The sequence below is a fragment of the Curcuma longa genome, chromosome 3 (genome assembly GCF_044706935.1).
Source record: "Curcuma longa cultivar G26 ecotype Majalengka, Jawa Barat chromosome 3, ITB_CL_G26_1.1, whole genome shotgun sequence".
Classification (NCBI taxonomy): Eukaryota; Viridiplantae; Streptophyta; class Magnoliopsida; order Zingiberales; family Zingiberaceae; genus Curcuma; species Curcuma longa.
The window spans coordinates 19,148,300-19,167,216 of NC_133863.1; the positions used below are offsets into that span (position 1 = coordinate 19,148,300).

General features: G+C 36.3%; 1 protein-coding gene across 2 annotated transcripts in view; it reads right to left on the reverse strand.

Moving 5' to 3' along the window:
- Positions 1-18,677, reverse strand: part of LOC141825303 (uncharacterized) — a 62,739-nt gene extending 44,062 nt beyond the window's left edge. Inside the window, exons 1-7 of one of the 2 annotated variants that reach the window (XM_074712691.1) lie at positions 18,497-18,677; positions 18,274-18,381; positions 18,077-18,185; positions 9,966-10,034; positions 9,742-9,897; positions 9,567-9,640; positions 9,002-9,089 (exon numbers count right to left, since the gene is read on the reverse strand). In XM_074712691.1, the coding sequence (XP_074568792.1) occupies positions 9,002-9,089; positions 9,567-9,640; positions 9,742-9,897; positions 9,966-10,034; positions 18,077-18,185; positions 18,274-18,337 (560 nt within the window). In that variant the 5' untranslated portion in view covers positions 18,338-18,381; positions 18,497-18,677. The remainder of the gene's footprint in view (positions 1-9,001; positions 9,090-9,566; positions 9,641-9,741; positions 9,898-9,965; positions 10,035-18,076; positions 18,186-18,273; positions 18,382-18,496) is intronic. The other variant, XM_074712692.1, reaches the window with a different exon arrangement.
- Between the last annotated feature and the right edge of the window lie 240 nt (positions 18,678-18,917).

Below are 18,917 nucleotides of genomic sequence, written 5' to 3' on the forward strand. Positions count from 1 at the left end.
AGAATCTGCCCAATCTGCATCTGAAAAACCTTCAATATGAGTGTACCCATGATTTTTATATACGATACCCCATCCGGGTGCTCCCTTTAAATAACACAAAATTTGCTCTAACGTTGCCCAATGATTAACTGTTGAAGATGACATAAACTGACTAACACTAACCGAATATATAATATCTCTACCCTGAGAAACAAAACCAGGAGGTTGCTCCATATACACCTTCTCCTGAAGATCACCATGAAGAAAAGCATTCTTGATATCAAGTTGATGTAAAGGCCAATGATGAGTAGCAGCCAGTGAAATAAATAATTGAACTGATGTCAACTTTGCAATAGGAAAAAAAATATCAAAATAATCCACAACATATGTATGAGCATAGCTCTTAGCAACAAGACGGATTTTTAATCTAGCAACTGATCCATCCGGATTGACTTTAACTGTGAATACCAATTTGCATCCAATAGCCCGTTTACCAAAAGGTAGATCAATCGAGTCCCAAGTGTCATTATTATCCAAAGCTTTCATTTCCTCTATCATTGTGTCTTTCCAACCAGGATGAGATATAGCCTCTCGGACAGTTTTAGGAATAGAAATAGAATCAAGTGAAGCAAGAAGAAGACATCAAGCCGTTATAGGAAACAAAAGAAATAGGATAAGTGCACAGACGTTTACCTTTACATAACGCAATAGGAAGATCATCACTCGGAGGTGAATCTGATGACGAAGTAGTAGGTGCAGGACATAAATCAAAAGGTTGATGCCTGGAGTATACTTGAATAATAGGAGGCTTGTCAAGAGCCGGTTCCGAGATAGCTGCGGATGATGTGATAGAATATACCAATAAATCATCTTCCTTTTGAAAAGTTAGGTCAAATGAGGATGGAAAATAAGGTGTGTCTTCCATGAAGGTGACATCAATCGAGATAAGATATTTATTAGTATTAGAAGAATAACACCTATAACCTTTTTGAAAACGAGAATAACGAAGGAAGATATACTTCAAAGACTTGGGATCTAAGTTAGTGACATGTGGACGAACATCCTGAACAAAACAAGTGCTATCAAATATCCTAACATTAATAGAAAACAATGACTTATTTGGAAATAGAATTTTGTAAGGGATCTCATCATGAAGAACAGATGATAGCATGCAATTAATGAGAAAACATGTTGTTGAAACTGTATCTGCCCAAAAAGATTTGGGAACATTCATTTCAAATAAAAGGGTCCGTGCAGTCTCAAGAAGATGTCTGTTCTTCCACTCAGCCACATTATTTTGAGATGAAATATCAACACAAAAGGTTTCATAAAGCATACCATTCTGACTCATGTAAGATTGAAATAGACTGGACGTATATTCCTTGGCATTATCACTTCGTAAAGTACGGATGGATGTATTGAACTATGTTTTAATCTCGGCACAAAATGCACAAAATAGAGAAAATAATTCAAAACAATTTTTCATTAAATATAACTAGGTAACACGAGAATGATCATCCAAAAAAAGTGATAAAATACCTAAAATCAAGTTTAGACAAAATAGGACAGGGAGCCCAAATATCAGAATGAACTAACTCAAAAGAAATAATAGCACATTTATTTATTCTTGGACTCAAACTAAGACGGTGATGCTTTACAAACTGACATAACTCACAATCTAATGAAGACACCTTACTATACTGTGGACAGAACTTCTTAAGCAAAGGAAGAGATGGATGGCCTAGCCTACAATGAGCCTCGAAAGGAGAAATTACACTCGAACAAGCAAGGGATCTTAGGACAGATAGGTCAAGAATGTAGAGGCCTCCAGACTCATGTCCTTCATCAATAATCTTCTTCGTTAAAAGATCTTGAAACAAACAATAATCGGAAAAAAATGAGATTCAATAGTTAAGCCTATGAGTTAATTGACTAACAAAGAGCAAATTAGAAGATAAATTAGGTAAATATAAGACAGAGGATAAAGAAAGCAAAGGAGTAGGATTAATAGTGCCAGATCCGTGAACACAAGAGAAAGACCCATCAGCTAAAGTAACAATAGGATTGTTAGATTTGAGTGAAAAAGTAGAAAAAAGACTAGAATTGTCTGTCATATGATCAGTGGCCCCAGAATCAATGACCCATTTAGAAGATGAAGAAACAAGACATATGTTGTGGTTACCTGAATCAGCACTAACAGTAACAAAGGGAGATGCAGATTTGAGTTATTCCTAATATTGAGAGAACTTAACAAATTCATCGCAGAGATAAAACTGATTTATCAAGAATATCATTAGTGGATGCAATATGAGCCACGTATTTTTGTTGATTTTTATACTGAAGCTTTCTACACTCAAACTTTGTATGGCCCGACTTTTGACAATAGTTACAGATAATACCATTAAAATTTGACGTTCGAGTTTCAATGTCTTGTGAGCCTCCTCCTTTGTTTCCATTGTGAATAGTTGACTTTTTAGACACATAATTACTATTACGACTTACCAAAACACCACTAAATGGAACAGGGGTAGTACTTTCTATACGGAGAATGCGATTAAATACATCTTGTAAGAAGAAGACGTCAGAGCCAGATAGAATTTATGATTTTGCATATTCGAAGTCTAAAGATAAGCCAACGAGGAAGCTCATGATAGTCATCTGGTCTCGTTGGCGTTGTTGAACCTTGACATTAGGGCTAAAGGGCAGCAACATATTAAGCTCCTCATATGTCTTCTTGAATGTCATAAAATAATTAATCAGTGGCTGATCTTACTTTTCCACACAGTAAAAAATTTTACAAACCTCATATATATGAAAGATAGTCCCTTTTCTAGAATACAGAAATTTTAGATAATCCATCAATTCTTTAACAAATTCACAGTGATTAATCAAACCAATTACCTCACTATCAATACAATTTCGAATCTGAAGAAACAAATGAGCATCCTCTCTCAGTCACGTCTGCCTTGAACAATCTTGAGAAGGGTTATCAGTCAAATATTCATCTTTGTCAACACTTTGTAAGTAAAGACGAACAGTTTTACTCCAATCCAAATAGTTTGAACCATTTAACTTGTAATCTGTGATTTTAGACACCACAGGCACAATATCCATCATAACAGAAACCTTATTATCAGCCATAAGATTTTATTCCAAAAAATGTGAAATAATATATAAAGGAAGGAGCAAACCAACTTATCAAACCGTGGTCTGGTTTCACTATCCCTCAGATCGCATAAACCGCGCCTGCAGGAGACGGGAAGACACTCGTGATCGCGTTTGAGGAACGAAGTGCCGACGAACGGGAGGAGGGCGCACATGATCGCGTCTGAGGAAAGACTTCGTCGGTGGCTGTGGGTGAGCATGATCGCGTCCGAGGAACGACGCGCTGACGAACGAAGGGAGGACACGCGTGATCGCATCCGAGGAAAGACTTAGTCAGCGGCTATGGATGGGAGTCGACTAAGTCCAATCCGAGCTGAGAGAGAAATGAGGGCGAAGCCAAAGGTCGGGGGGCGAGGACAAAGCACCTTCAGGAATTGGGGAGGATGTGTGTGATCGCGTCGCGGGCGTTGAGGACGAAGCGCCTGTCGGCAGAGCCTCGATCTGTCGATCTGCTCCCAAATCGTGACTGAGGAAAAGCCGAAGGACGCGATACGAAGCCAACGAACGCGACGCGGAGCCAAAGGACGAAGCGCCAGAGAGAAGAAAAAGGAGGAAAAGGAAAAAAAATAGAAAGAGAAAAACTTATTGCTCTGATACCATATTAAACATAATCTCAAAAAAATAATTCTTATTCCACTTCCCTTTACATACGAGGTATATTTATATATACAAACTAGGAATCTTTCTAAGAAAAGATTCAAACTTAGGAACTATAATAAGGAAAGAATCCAACTAAGGAAACTATAATTCGGCTAATTGACAATTACCTAATTGAGAATATATATTAACTAATATATACAGATAATAAGGTCAAAAGATTCTCAGGTTTTGATCATCGCTGGTATAGAATGTCGAATGAAATAACATTATACTCATCACAAATTGAATCATCATCCCTCAACCATCACTTTTCCAAAATTTGTTTCTCATTGTATCAAAGATAAGAGGCTAGGCAATTTTTAGATTTTTAGCAATTTTTAGTCATATATACACTCATATATAGAGTCATATATGGACTCAATTTTTAGCTATATATGCAATTTTAAGCCTGCATATAGGCACACCTAACCTGGATATTGACCTGCAATTGCAATGAAAATCTGAATAACCAATTTGTTATGCATATAGAACATCGTTAATGAAAATCTGCACACTGACCACACATCTAGAGTTCAGATTACATATGGCATTTGCAAAGTTGTCCTTCAATGAATATGTTGATGCAACTACAAAGGACAGTTCTTAAAGCATGCAAAATACTATCCCGAAACAAAAGAGTGTCATTGGATAGTTGAAGGTTTAATGTACCTCTTTTAGGTGTCTTTGAAGAATTTTTATTGAGGCTTTAGAAGCCTCGACTAAGATGGGTGAATGGTTTGGAACATAACATCATGTTAGATTGTATGGTCAAAATATATCATTCTAGTAAATTATTGAATTTTGATACAAATTGGCATAGATAATTGCTCTTGTTATGGAGGCTAGAAGGGGGTGAATAAGGCTAAAATCTGAAATAGATAATTAAAAAACTCAAGTGCAAAGCTTAATTAAAGATGAGTTGTACAACGGAAAAAAATAGGCAACAATAAAGTAAACAACGCTAACTCAATACTTATAATGTGGTTTGAAACCCCTACATTCCTACTCCAAGATCTATGGAATTGCAAGGTGAATCACTCCACGAGAGCCCACCAAACTTTCTCCTTTACGAAAGTGGAGAAAACATATTACAAAAAATGTTTACACTAAAATAAAAACAATAAAGCAAATAAAAAATTATGTAAGAAAATGAAATGTAGGTAAAGACCTCAAGTCCAAACAAAAATAAAATACTAGATTATAAAAATAAAGAAAATATGAGAGTAACGGAGTACAATAGTTTCTTGTTCTTGTTCTTAACGAGCTCCTCTTTCCCTTGCTTAAATTCATTTAATTCCAATTAATTGAAAGTTGATCATGCAAGTACTTTCAATCTGCTATTATTGCCTCCAGTCGATCCGAACCCATTTCAGTCAACAAGCAATTGTTAGTTGACTCAACTAGGCCAGATCATAGGCTTATCATCTAAGTAATCATGATTTTTGTCGACTAAATAATACTATTAGTCAACTCCAAGCTTGGCCATCAACTCAAGTGGATAAGATTCCCTGCCCGATATTATTTTTAAATTCCAAATTGTGGTTTAATCGACTAACTAGTCAACTTAATTCTCCTAAGTCAACTAAATTCATATTCCGTTGACTCAAAACAAACAGAGAGCAAATTTTCAATCAAGTCAACTAATTGTGGTTCAATCGACTTAAATCAAAACAAAGAGCTACTATGTGCAAGAGGAAAGTCTTCAGCCAACTCTACTCACCCAAAACTGAATACACATCTGGTCGACTTAACTTGAAATAGATCCTTTTTGTTTGTGTGTAAAATATCTTAAGTCGACTACCTAGTACACTCAATTTTCAGTGAATTGAATCATCGATTACAACCTAATCACACCTATATCATGGTTGATTCATGCATAAGTAAAAACTAGGACTTCTAATCAATCTTGAGTTACCAAGAGTTCTCACAACTCCTATTGAACTTTATCATTCATCAGGCATCTAAACTTATTTGGATTTTCCTCTATTTACTCCTATTGGACTTCCTTTTCTATCTGTTGGGGCAATTTTGTCCCAAGTGATTTGGATTTTAATGTTTGGCTGAATCAGTTTAAGTTAGGCAATGTTTGTGATCTAACATGTGTGACTTGAGTTCACAGAAAAGTCCAGGAATTGAGTCTTGACATTTGGTGAAGTCCCAGAGGCGCGGCCTCTTGGCAAAGGACGAAGTCCAGGAGGCGAGGTCTCTTGGCAAGAGAAGACTTAGCACGACAAAGTTGAGGGAAACGTCTCAAGCTAGTGCAAGAAAGTGCACGAGGCTTGTGGAAGGCGTTTGAAGACTTGTGTCAAGGCTAAGGGATGAAGAAGAAGCTGAAAAAGGGAGTTTTCAGGTTAGTCAATCGACTGGCCCTGCCAGCAGTCGACTGGGGTTGATCCGAAAAACACACAGCCAAGTTCAGAAGTATCAGTCGACTGAAGTCTGAATTCTAGTCGACTGGCGTCAAACAGAAAGATCAGTCGAGAGGTACAGTCGACTGGTACCAGTCGACTGATGTTGGAGCAGTCGACTGATAGACTACTGTTGGGTGACAACTGGCACATTAAATGCGTATTAAAAGAGCCGTTGAAGCCCATCAGTCGACTGGCCCTAGGATCAATCGACTGGTGCACGGAATTTTATAAAAAGAGCGATCAACGTCACAGAGAATATACTTGATTCTTTCATCTTCCTGACTGCTCTCTGACATTGTAGAAACTCTTTCTCTTCCTCCTAAAACTTCACTACAAATCTTGTACGAGGAAGGAACTCTGTTATAAAAGTTTCTCCGCCTTCGAAGCGTGCTTCAAGAAGGAGATTGTTTCATAGTGGAATCGTCGGCTGCGTGTGTGGATCCTTGGATTAGTCACCTCGTTGAGGTGGATACCAAGTAAATCGAACCGGATTAGCATTTGATCTTTGTATTTTACTATTATTATTTTGCTTCCGCTAACAATCTCGCAGAGAAAGATCGAAAAACGCTATTCACCCCCTCTAGCGAACGCACCGATCCCAACACTATCAATGTTTACTACACTTCTCTATCCGCCAAGAATCCAATCAATTTTGACGTACATGACCTTTTCCTTCTATTGCACTTGTAATCACTAACTTACTATTCTGTAATTGCACGCTTGGCAAGCCCCATCAACAAAAACATATCGCCAAACATATCAAAACCACTCAATAAACTCGACACTTAAGGCATGATTACACCAACACTGATGAGTATCATGCCATGCTAAAACATGCCCCCCCCCCTTGACATGTTACGACACATGTCAAAACTAATCCACGCAATGTTTATTATGATTTTTAATTTGTATCGGCACAACACAATGTCAACATTATACCATCATAGATGAATAAAAAGTCTATTATGAAATTTTATTATATCCAATTCACTATTGACACTATATGTTAGCACATTGGTACAATACCAAAACTGTGTTGCTAAGATCAAAGGCCAAACTTCAACAAAGCTCAAGATTTTGATCCTTATGTGGATGTTCCTATAGCAATAATAATTCGATAATAAGTTTTAATATTTTACTATTGCACTATCCTGCCATAAACATGAAGAGAAGATCTATAATGTTTTAACTCTAATTGAGTGAAAATAAATAATATATTGATGTAAACTCATGTAAGGAAGTTATGACTCTTTAAGTTTTATATGACATTTAAAGGGCTGATTGTGTTGATATAACAATTGGAAAGTAATTATTAACAAGTTAATCTTTGTACTGCTCATCCTATTGAAACATTTCAATTTAATTTTTACCTTCATAACTCAATTGGATATTCCTATGTATCTCTTTGCATATTCTTTCTTTTAGAATTGGAAGATCACATACCACATTTCAAGGTAACCAAAATAAAGAGTATTAATACTAAATGGTGTTTATGTTGTTATAATGTTATTTGTGTACTTCCATATCTCACATGTCGGTGAGGGCAACCATTTATTATTTAGTTATTGAATTTTCTCCCATGCAAGAGGTTCATCTCACACATTATGGATGAGGGCTCAAGTACATTTATTTATATTCTAGGTATATAATTTTGTCTTACTATAAATGTATTTGTTGTTATTATTTCTATATTGGTAAATTTATATATGAACTTATCTTACATTAAGTAGTAATTTCAAAATTAAGATATTTATGGATGAACAATAGTAATAATTGAATTTTCTAACTGATGATTAAATAGAAGGATATGATAAAGAGAAAAATATGAAGCCACCTGTGTTTTCCTTTGGCCTCTAAATCCACAAGCCACAGCATAAAGACGAGGTCTTGGTGAAGTGCTCAGAATTCTCATCAGTGCCACTTCGAGTTTACAGTGTTCTTTCTATTTAGTATTTAATAGTTCAATTTTTCTTGAAAGATTTAGACTATTAATGGAAGTTGATAAGACTTAACGATATGAGAATTTTATTCCGTAGATTGTTTTATTATGTTTATCATCTTTAGTTGGTAGCATCTTTCCATGTTAGAATTTAAAAGTGATGTACTTCTAAAGAATATTGATCTTCAGTTAAATGTTGTATTATTACCATGAATGCTTTAAATTTTGTAGCTGTGAATTATACAATTATTATGGTGTTGTTATGAAATGTGTATATTGTTCTAAACACTCTATATGATATAAAATTTATTTGCAGCATGGATTGAGGGCGATTGAGGCATGACGCAACGGTAAGGTTTCCCTTCGCTCTCTAGGAGCATGACATTTCTTCCCTCTCTCTCTGAGTCTTTCAGCATCTTCTGTCCCCTCTTTGTTCAAATATCCTTGTTAGGGCAATCGCAATACTTTCTCTTCTCGCCTTCTCCCCCCCCCCCCCCCCCCCCCTTTTTTATTCACTGCAAACACTACCAGCAACACCTCGAGTCAGTAGGTCAGAAGATACAGATAGTCAAAAATCCAGCAGAAGGCATGGCCAGTGTAATGAAATGTTGAGACAAATATTCATGTGTTGAATGCTGTTTCACTGATCATACCAATCTCTGCCATAAGTGACAGATTAGTAACCATGAACTGAAAACAGTAAAGTGACTTAAAAAGATTATGTTGTAGACAAGTTGTCAAACATATCCTTGTTATGATGAACAAACCTTAAATCCTAAGTGACTTGCACATAGAAATTAGTTTAAAAAGGGTACAGGATAGAACTTTAATAACAATCTGATTATAATATCACTGAAAGAAAGGAAACCTCATATATTTCCCAAATCTGTTGCAATGGAAGGATAGTTTCATACAGCAGCATGTATCTCTGTGACCAATTGCATCCATGATGCTGTCTGCAAAAGGAAGGATTATGTCTATAGGTAGATAAGTTATTGTGTTGCATATACTTAAATACAAGGCATCTTGAAGAACAGAGAAGGGGTTTCAAATTGAATTTCTTCAGCAAATCAACATCTGAAGGCTGATACCATTTGAAAGAAAAGTATTAAACACATTAAAGGAAGTTATTTCATACCATCATGCAAAATTTTAGTTAAAAAATAATGAAATCAACCTTAATTAAAGTGATTTTATACTATCTCATTTGCAGAAAAATAGAAAATAATTTAGGCAATTGACAGCTGCATTCAAAAATAACTAATTAACTTCTTTATGAAACTAGAGTGCGTATCTAAACTATTTATTAAGTTGCATGGAAACTGTGAAAAGAGAAGTCGAATTTTATGTCACAGTTTTTTAGGAAATAGGGAAAACCTCAATAAAAATGTCAGGAGATAAAACGAAACAAAAGATAATAAAGAAAAATCTACCTGAAATTGTAAGATCACCAATATTAGCATCAAACGAAGGAAGTAAGGCTTTCTCTGCAGCTTCATCTAAAACACTTTGCCAAATATAAACTCAGGTAACATTCAATAATATAACTTTTATCATCTTCATATAGCTTGAAGAATCCAAGATAAAACAACAAATTAGATGGCATACTCTTGCAGGTGTTTTTCCCAATATAGTTGTTGCCAGTCAAGGCTTTGGTTCAATTTTGATTTTTCATAACCATCTTTTCCAGAAGCATAAATCCTCTTGATATTGGACCAGCGAGTCATAAATAACATCATCCATATTGTATTGAAATCTTCATATCTGAAGTAAGACAGCCATCTCTTAGTAATATTTTCACGTATTAATATTAATTTCACAAATCACGTTACCTTCCACAATTTTCTCTGAACTCAAAGCTAGCACTTTTGCATCCAAACTCACAAGAATGGTCAGCTGATCTGTCACAGAATACAACAGTGAAAAGTAATCAAGCAAACACTAGGGCATATGGTGGAGCTACCAAACTTCACCAAGACAAAGAGCACCACAGCTGAAAGAGTTACTGCTGTATTTGTTTAGCATGTAAACTAATCATGAGAGCAAGAGCAGTTATTTTTTCAGTGTTCTGACCTAAAATACGCATCCATGTGAATTGCAGCAAAACATCCTATTCAAAAATAAGTTCAAGAGGATTTCATACCTATGAGTGTCAAAAAGTGAAAATTAAGGATGCTCCATGGTTTGTATGATTTTGGAATGTAACCTCTACTCTCAAGATTGAGCATAAAAAATTTTCAAGAGGAAAAAACCTTGTGCTTAGAATAGTCTAGGAGTGGACATCATTATTAGCTTTGAAGAAGCACGTTATCATAAATGAGCAAGAACCTAACTACTGTGTCAATTAGGCAGAGGAAAAATAAAAAAACACAATTTAGTTGTCAACAAGGTAATATAGGATCCTAAGTGAGCATGATATCAACATTATTATTGTTAGACAAGAAAGCTGCTAACAGGAGTGTTGGTTATAAATATCTGTTAATTATCTGTTAAATATCTGTTATTTTTTTATAGATATTTTCTAGAATAGGCCCTATACTCTAACTATAAATAGGGCCTTATATGTTGCAATTGGAATAAGATTTCTTAAGTTATTTTGGTAACATGGTATCAGAGCCTTAGAAAATTAGGTTTTTTTCTTTTGCGCCTTCGCGCCGACTTTTCTCCCTAACTCGCGATTTCCTCTTTCGCGACTTTCTTCCCGGCTTCAAGCGCCGCTCCGAGTTCGCTTTCGCTCCGACTTTTCTCGCCGCTCGCTGCGCTCGCCTATCACCGGCGGAAAGCATCAAATCAAGCGGCTCCCTCTCGTCAAACTGTGGGCACCATCATCGCTGCGACGTCTTCTCCGTCGCCTTCTTCCTCTGCTTGCCGCCGCCCTGCCATCGTCATGCTGCGTGAAGACCAACAATCCTGCGTCGCGTCTTCACCGCCCGTCGCGTGAAGAGGACCAGCAGTCGTCGCCCTGCCGCCCTCCCTGCTCAGCGCCGCCGCTCTCCCTACACAGCGCCGCCGCCGTCCTCTGCCCTAGCTAGCTGCGTGGAGAAGACGCCGATCGACAATTCCAGGTTTTCCTCCCCTAATTAACCTTCTTCGTCTCCAGTGCTAGGTTTTCTTGGTTCAGTTCATCGACTTTTCCCCTCCGCGCCGCGCCCTGCTTCGCTGCGAACGCGCTCGTGGTCACCTTCACCACAGCGTCTTCAAGGGAACGCACAGGTTCGCTGGGTGTTCGTCATTCTGACGACCTGCTCGCGATCGTGTGCAACTGCCGTCTGTTAGTCCTTACAAGCGCCGCCGCCAAAGAAAGGCTCTTGGCTGCATTGTCTGGATCGCAATTTTGGCCGTTATCCTGAATTTGGAGCAGCTAATCACAGGACATAGGTTTCTGTCAGCACCGATTGGTTTCTTCTGCTTGAATTTGTGCTCTACCCAGTGGACAGTTCATCCACAGATTACAGCAATTTGGCTTATTCTTTGGAATTTTTCTTCAAATTTGGGGATCCACAATATTCAGGAGTCCAGAAACCTATACAGAACTTAGATACAGACATTTTCTTGAATTTGGAACATTCTAGTTCTTCGTCTCACAACAACACCAAGTTCGGTGTTTGAGAGTTACATATCTTTGGACTTCATTCTATCGTGATGGATATGGTGCTTGTCTCTGCAGAAGAATTTGCCAAGTTCTCTCAATATCAAGAATCACTTAAGTCTTCATCTTCCTCTATCATTGCTATTGCTGATTCAGGTAACCACAATACATGTCTTCTTTCCTCATCCTCTAAATGGGTCATTGATTCTGGTGCCACGGATCATATGACAGGTAATTCTAATCTCTTTTCTACTTTCACACACAAATCCAACACTCCGATTGTTACCTTAGCTGATGGGTCTTCATCTTGCGTTCGTGGGTCTGGCACTGTCAATCCCACTCCTTTGCTTTCCTTATCCTCTGTCCTACATTTACCTAATTTATCCTTTAATTTGCTCTCTGTTAGTCAATTAACTCGCAATCTTAACTGTTGCATCACATTTTTTCCCGATCATTGTTTAGTTCAGGATCTTTTGACAAAGAAGATTATTGGTAAAGGACATGAAAATGGAGGTCTCTATATTCTTGATTCACCTTCCCCAAGATCTCTCGTTTGTTCAGGTGAAAATTCTTCTTTTGAGGCTCATTGTAGGTTAGGACATCCATCTCTTCTATCACTCAAGAAACTCTGTCCACAATATAGTAGCATATCTTCATTAAATTGTGAGTCATGTCAGTTTGCAAAGCATCACCGTCTTAGTTCAAGTCCAAGGATAAATAAGCGTGCTATTAGTCCTTTTGAGTTAGTTCATTCTGATATTTGGGGTCCTTGTCCTATTATATCTAAACCTGATGATTATTCTCGTGTAACTTGGTTATACTTAATGAAAAATCGTTCTGAGTTATTTTCTCTATTTTCTGCTTTTTGTGCTGAAATCAAAACTCAGTTCAATATGTCCATCCGTACTTTACGAAGTGACAATGCCAAAGAATATACATCCAGTATATTTCAATCTTATATGAGTCAGAATGGTATACTTCATGAAACCTCTTGTGTTGATACTCCATCCCAGAATGGTGTGGCTGAACGGAAGAATAGACATCTTCTTGAAACAGCACGAGCTCTTTTATTTCAAATGAATGTTCCTAAGTCTTTTTGGGCAGACGCGGTTTCTACTGCATGTTTTCTTATTAACCGTATGCCATCCTCTGTTCTTCATGGTGAGATTCCTTACAAAATTTTGTTTCCTAACAAGTCATTGTTTCCTATTAATCCTAGGATATTTGGTAGCACTTGTTTTGTTCGGGATGTTCGTCCACAAGTTACTAAATTAGACCCCAAATCTTTGAAATGTATTTTCCTTGGTTATCCTCGTCTTCAAAAGGGTTATAGGTGTTATTGTCCTAGTATTAATAAATATCTTGTTTCAATCGATGTTACTTTCATGGAAGACAAACCTTATTTTTCATCCTCACATATCCCGACTTCTCAAAAGGAAGATGATGATTTATTGGTATATTCTGTTACATCCTCTACACCTGTCTCAGAACCAGCTCTTGTCAAGCCTCCTATTATTGAAATATACTCTAGGCGTCGACCTCCTGATTCATGTCCTGCACCTACTACTTCGTCATCAGATCCAATTCCGAATGATGATCTTCCTATTGCATTACGAAAAGGTAAACGCCAGTGTACTTATCCTATCTCTTCGTTTGTGTCTAATAATGGCTTGTCATCCTCCTCCTGTTCTTTTATTGCTTCACTTGACTCTATTTCTATTCCTAAAACTATCCGTGAGGCCTTATCTCATCATGGTTGGAGAGATGCAATGATAGAGGAAATGAAAGCCTTGGATGAGAATGATACATGGGACTTGGTTGATTTACCTCCAGGAAAACAAGCTATTGGATGCAAATGGATATTTAATGTTAAAGTCAATCCAGATGGATCAGTTGCCAGACTAAAAGCTCGTCTTGTTGCTAAGGGTTATGCTCAAACATATGGTGTGGATTATTCTGATACTTTTTCTCCTGTTGCAAAATTGACATCTGTTCGGTTATTTATTTCTCTTGCTGCTACTCATCATTGGCCTTTACATCAACTTGATATCAAGAATGCTTTTCTTCATGGTAATCTTCAAGAGGAGGTGTATATGGAGCAACCTCCTGGTTTCGTTGCTCAGGGGGAGATAGGGCGAGTCTGTCGTCTTCGAAAGACTTTGTATGGTTTGAAACAAAGTCCTCGTGCTTGGTTTGGAAAATTTAGTCAGGTTATTGAAAAGTTTGGTATGAAGAAAAGCGAGTCTGATCATTCTGTGTTCTACAAGCAGTCAGGAGCTGGTATTATTCTGTTAGTTGTGTATGTGGATGATATTGTGATTACTGGTAGTGATACTACGAGAATTTCATCTCTCAAATCTTTCATTCTCACTCAATTTCATACAAAAGATTTAGGGGTGTTAAAGTATTTCTTAGGTGTTGAAGTAATGAGGAGTAAAAATGGTATATTTCTATCTCAGAGGAAATATGTTCTTGATTTATTAACTGAAACGGGAAAGTTAGGGGCAAAACCTTGTAGTACTCCAATGACTCAGAACGGGGATCTTACTGCAGATGGAGAATTATTTGAACATCCAGAGAGATATCGAAGATTAGTTGGAAAGTTGAATTATCTTACCTTGACTCGTCCAGATATTGCATATTCGGTTAGTGTTGTTAGTCAGTATATGTCATCTCCAACGGTTCATCATTGGGCAGCATTAGAGCAAATTTTGCGTTACTTGAAGTGTGCACCTGGACGAGGTATTGTATATAAAAATCATGGGCACACTCATATTGAATGTTTCTCAGATGCAGATTGGGCAGGTTCGAAAATGGATAGGAGGTCTACTTCAGGTTATTGTATCTTTGTTGGAGGAAATTTAGTATCATAGAAAAGTAAAAAGCAAAAGGTTGTGTCGCGATCCAGTGCAGAATCAGAATACAGGGCTATGGCACAATCTGTGTGTGAAGTAATGTAGATATATCAATTGTTGACTGAAGTAGGACTTAAAATTTCAATACCAGCAAAATTATGGTGTGATAATCAAGCTGCTATTCATATTGCATCGAATCCCGTGTTCCATGAGAGGACTAAGCACATTGAAATTGATTGTCATTTTGTTCGTGAGAAAATTCAACAAGGTTTGATCACTACAGGATATGTAAAAACTGGAGAACAATTGGGGGACATCTTCACAAAAGCTTTAAATGGGATTCGAGTTGATTATCTTTGTAACAAGTTGGGCATGATTAACATTTATGCTCCAACTTGAGGGGGAGTGTTGGTTATAAATATCTGTTAATTATCTGTTAAATATCTGTTATTTTTTTATAGATATTTTCTAGAATAGGCCCTATACTCTAACTATAAATAGGGCCTTATATGTTGCAATTGGAATAAGATTTCTTAAGTTATTTTGGTAACAAGGAGAAAATTATAGCTGGATTAAGTTGATGAAACACATAATTGAACTGTGGGGGAAAAAAGGATTGAGAGAAGAATAAGATAGAAACAAAAAATTATGGAAATCATATCAAGTTTACTGATGAAAGAATAACTATATGTTGGGAAAAAAGTTCTCCCTTGTAATTAAGCTTTGACTAAGTGTTTTGATATTTTTACAATTCGACTTAATGAAATTTTATGAGCTGTATGAAGTATAAAAGAAATTACACAAATTGGAGATTTATGTTATTAAATTTAAATTTTGATGAACTTCATGAAAAAGCAAGTCAATAAGATCTTCTAACTTATGATGGTCAACAAACTTTGAGAAGAACCTAAAGACCCATATTTTGTGGTTGATAGAAATTGTATATGGGTTTATTTCAGATAGATTAATTTATCTGATCTCTCCTAATGCAGATCCTATTCTAGATCAGTTTGTTATACCCACATGGAGAAAAAAAGGATTAAGTTGATGAAACACATATTAAGATGAATTGATTAAGAGAAGAATAAGATAGAAACAAAAATATTAGGTTGGTCGCCTAGCCATCCCCAAGATTGGTTTTCCATGCCGCTCATTATTACAATTCAAGCCATGATTAGACAAGACTCCTCGCCAGTATGGGTCATACTTGGAAATGACCTCCCATATCGCCTTACCCAGCCCATGCATAGGCATGGCACCTCGCCTATGCAGTCCCAAGCCATGATTAGACATGACTGCCATACATGGAAATAAGCTCCCATATTCTTAGGTCAACAACCCAACATTCTTAGGTCAACCGCCCATTAAGGAAAATTCATCCGACAATTCACCGTAGCTAAGACTCAATCCTTAGATGTCTGGGAGCCTACGAAAACGTCTTGTCGTTGCACCATAGCCCCAAGGGCAAACACAGTGTATATGTTGTTTCATTGATACATTGTCAACTCTATTAGTTGGTGCTGCAAAGAGAAACTTCCTGTGCAAGTATTTGTTTATATATGATCAAAATTAAAGTTATTACAATGAAGAATCTACCTTAACAAGAAGAAGCATCCAAAAAGGAAGAGCAACATTGTCTTATTTAAGGGGAAGCTTGCTTTAAGGGGAGAATATGTTTCTCTGATTTTTCATTTACTTGCATGTTTTGGTATATATGCTGATTTCATATATTTCTAATCAAATTTGCATAAAATATTTTTATTTCAAACTATTATTCTGAAGAAAAGAAAGGATTTTATACATGGTAATGAGAGTGGATTAACTTATAAGAAAATAACCATGCAAATTAAAATTATTAAAGTAGCAATTAACGCTGCAGATATTACAAGAGATACAATCCTTCCCGCTCAATAGTGGGATTCTTATTAGGATGATTATCTAGAGGTGTAAAGGTTTCGATTCATACTTTAAGTTTAACTTGTACTTAAGAGTGAACAAATTAGGGTGCATTTAAGCAAGTATTTTTTATTTATTTATTTATTTTTCTATCACCCATTGATATTTCTTACTTACCTCAACCTTTTAGGTTCACCTAAAAAAGAGAAATTGATTGCATCAGAAGAAGTTATATGGCTAAGCATTTGTCATGCACAGTGAAACTGAAAGGCAAACAAGTTAGGAAACAAACATACAAGGATGTTACTATTAAACAATTGCCCTTGGTTGATGAATGGATGATAGAAGAGTGTAACAAAATAACTAGATAAAAAAAGATTGGCTTAGAGTACTTGTTGATGATTATTATTATTCGAAAGGCACTTAATGGTCACGAGGATAAAGAAAATAGGTCATTACATATTTTAATATTTGAGATTAAAGTGTTAAGACAATAAATTAAGATAAAAACAAGAGGAAACAAGAATAGTGATGATAAAGACGATGAATTCCTTGATAAGCCTATATATTATTCAAGAGTTCTTATTATTTTGATACTTGATGAAACTTTATTGATTGGACTTATTTAGATGCTAAGTTTATTGTCACAGAATGATTTTGAAACTAATTGTTTTTAATAGTCATGTGCATTATAATATTTTTTTAAGAAAACAAGTGTCCTTGATATGTGTTCTTGTGTTGTTTTGATATTAGTTATGTGGATAACTTTAATAGGATAAAAAACATTAAAATTTCTAGACAAAAAATTTAACAAAAAATTAATACATAAAAAATATAGTTAACATTTTAAAAAATCAAAAAAAATATATTGGGTCATACAATCCAATGTTCTAATTCTATTGCCCATTACCATTCCAAGAAAGGATCTTGATCCTAATTACCTTGTGTATATGGTCAAATTATATAGAAAAAATAAATGCATTCACATTCTTGTCTTGAATGCAAGTAATAAAATATCTAGATTAATGGAAAATTTAAGATGGCTATCAAAATAAATCTCCTTTAAGTAGTTCCCTTTTGTAGGGAAAACAAAGAATCTCCTTTAAGTAATGGCATATAATGCACAAAAATAACACAAGTAGAAAGGATCGATGTTCATATAGTTAGAAAGATATACAACAACCAAGCCTTATTTCACTAGGTGGGGTCGGTTATATGGATCATTTTACGCCACTGAGCTCGATCCCCTACTATATCATTATTTATATTTATATAAATTTTATCTTGTTTTATTGTTGCTAAAAAAAATTTTGATCTTCCTCTTCTTCGTTTGGCGTGCACATTTGTTATAGTTTTAGATCGCCTAATTGGAGCATCTATTGGTCGTCTATGTGCATGTTCGTACCATCTTAAATGTGTCTCCCGAAATTTTCCCTCAATAGGTACAACCCGACTTTTTCTCTAATATTTTCATTTTTTATCTTGTTCATGCTTAGTTAGAAAGATATAAAGAAGAGAAAATAAACAACATTATGAAATGTTAACTTCGAGCAAAAATAGCTATGCCACAAGGAAATACTTTACTAAGATTGAGGATCATTACCTTTCTAAAAATTCATGTATATTTTGCAGTGCCAAAGGGGTAAGGTTCCTCACCAAATTATCAAACAAGTCTGGCGGAAGTTCAATTATGTCCCTTGCTAGTTCATGTTCTGAGACATAGAAGCGTCCAATAAGCAGTTGTATCACGTTCAACCAAAAAGTCAATAAGGTTAAAGAACTAATACTTTCAGCACCGACCATGTATTATAGCAGTTGTAATCTTCCTCACACACAAATTGAACAATCTTGGAACCGTAGACATGAAACTATCACTGATAATACATCCAGCTGGATTACAGAACGATTCTGAAAGAATAACAGAAGCATTACCGTGAATGAAGAGACCGAAAAATTTCGAGGAGAAAAGCAAGAAGAAGAAAGAAATCGTCAAATTAATTAAAAGACGATACACAGTCAGTACCAGATAAGCAAGATTAATCGGAGAGAATGAAGGTGAATTGTCTTACAACTCAGTATCACAGATCTGTATACGGGTGCTGCTGGGAGTGAGAGGCGTGGAAGAGAGGCATGAAAATGAGGAAATCGGCGATGGCCAGCCGGCACGGCGTCGGATGGAAGAGGGGAAGGAGGCAAAGAAGAATGAGAGGGTTTTGCTCGGGGAGCTGAACCGTTTCTTTCGTCGTCTTAAAGGAGCAGAACTAAACGGGCCGTACTGGGCCGCAACTAAATTTTGACTCCGCAAGAACCATGCCGCCCTGCTTACGTCTTCCATAGTTAGAAAGCAGTTTTAAAAAAAAAAAATTTGAACCGGTTCAATTCACTTGGAGTCCAGTGGCACACCCGTAATAAATTCGATTCAATTTCAGGTTAAATTTTTTGCT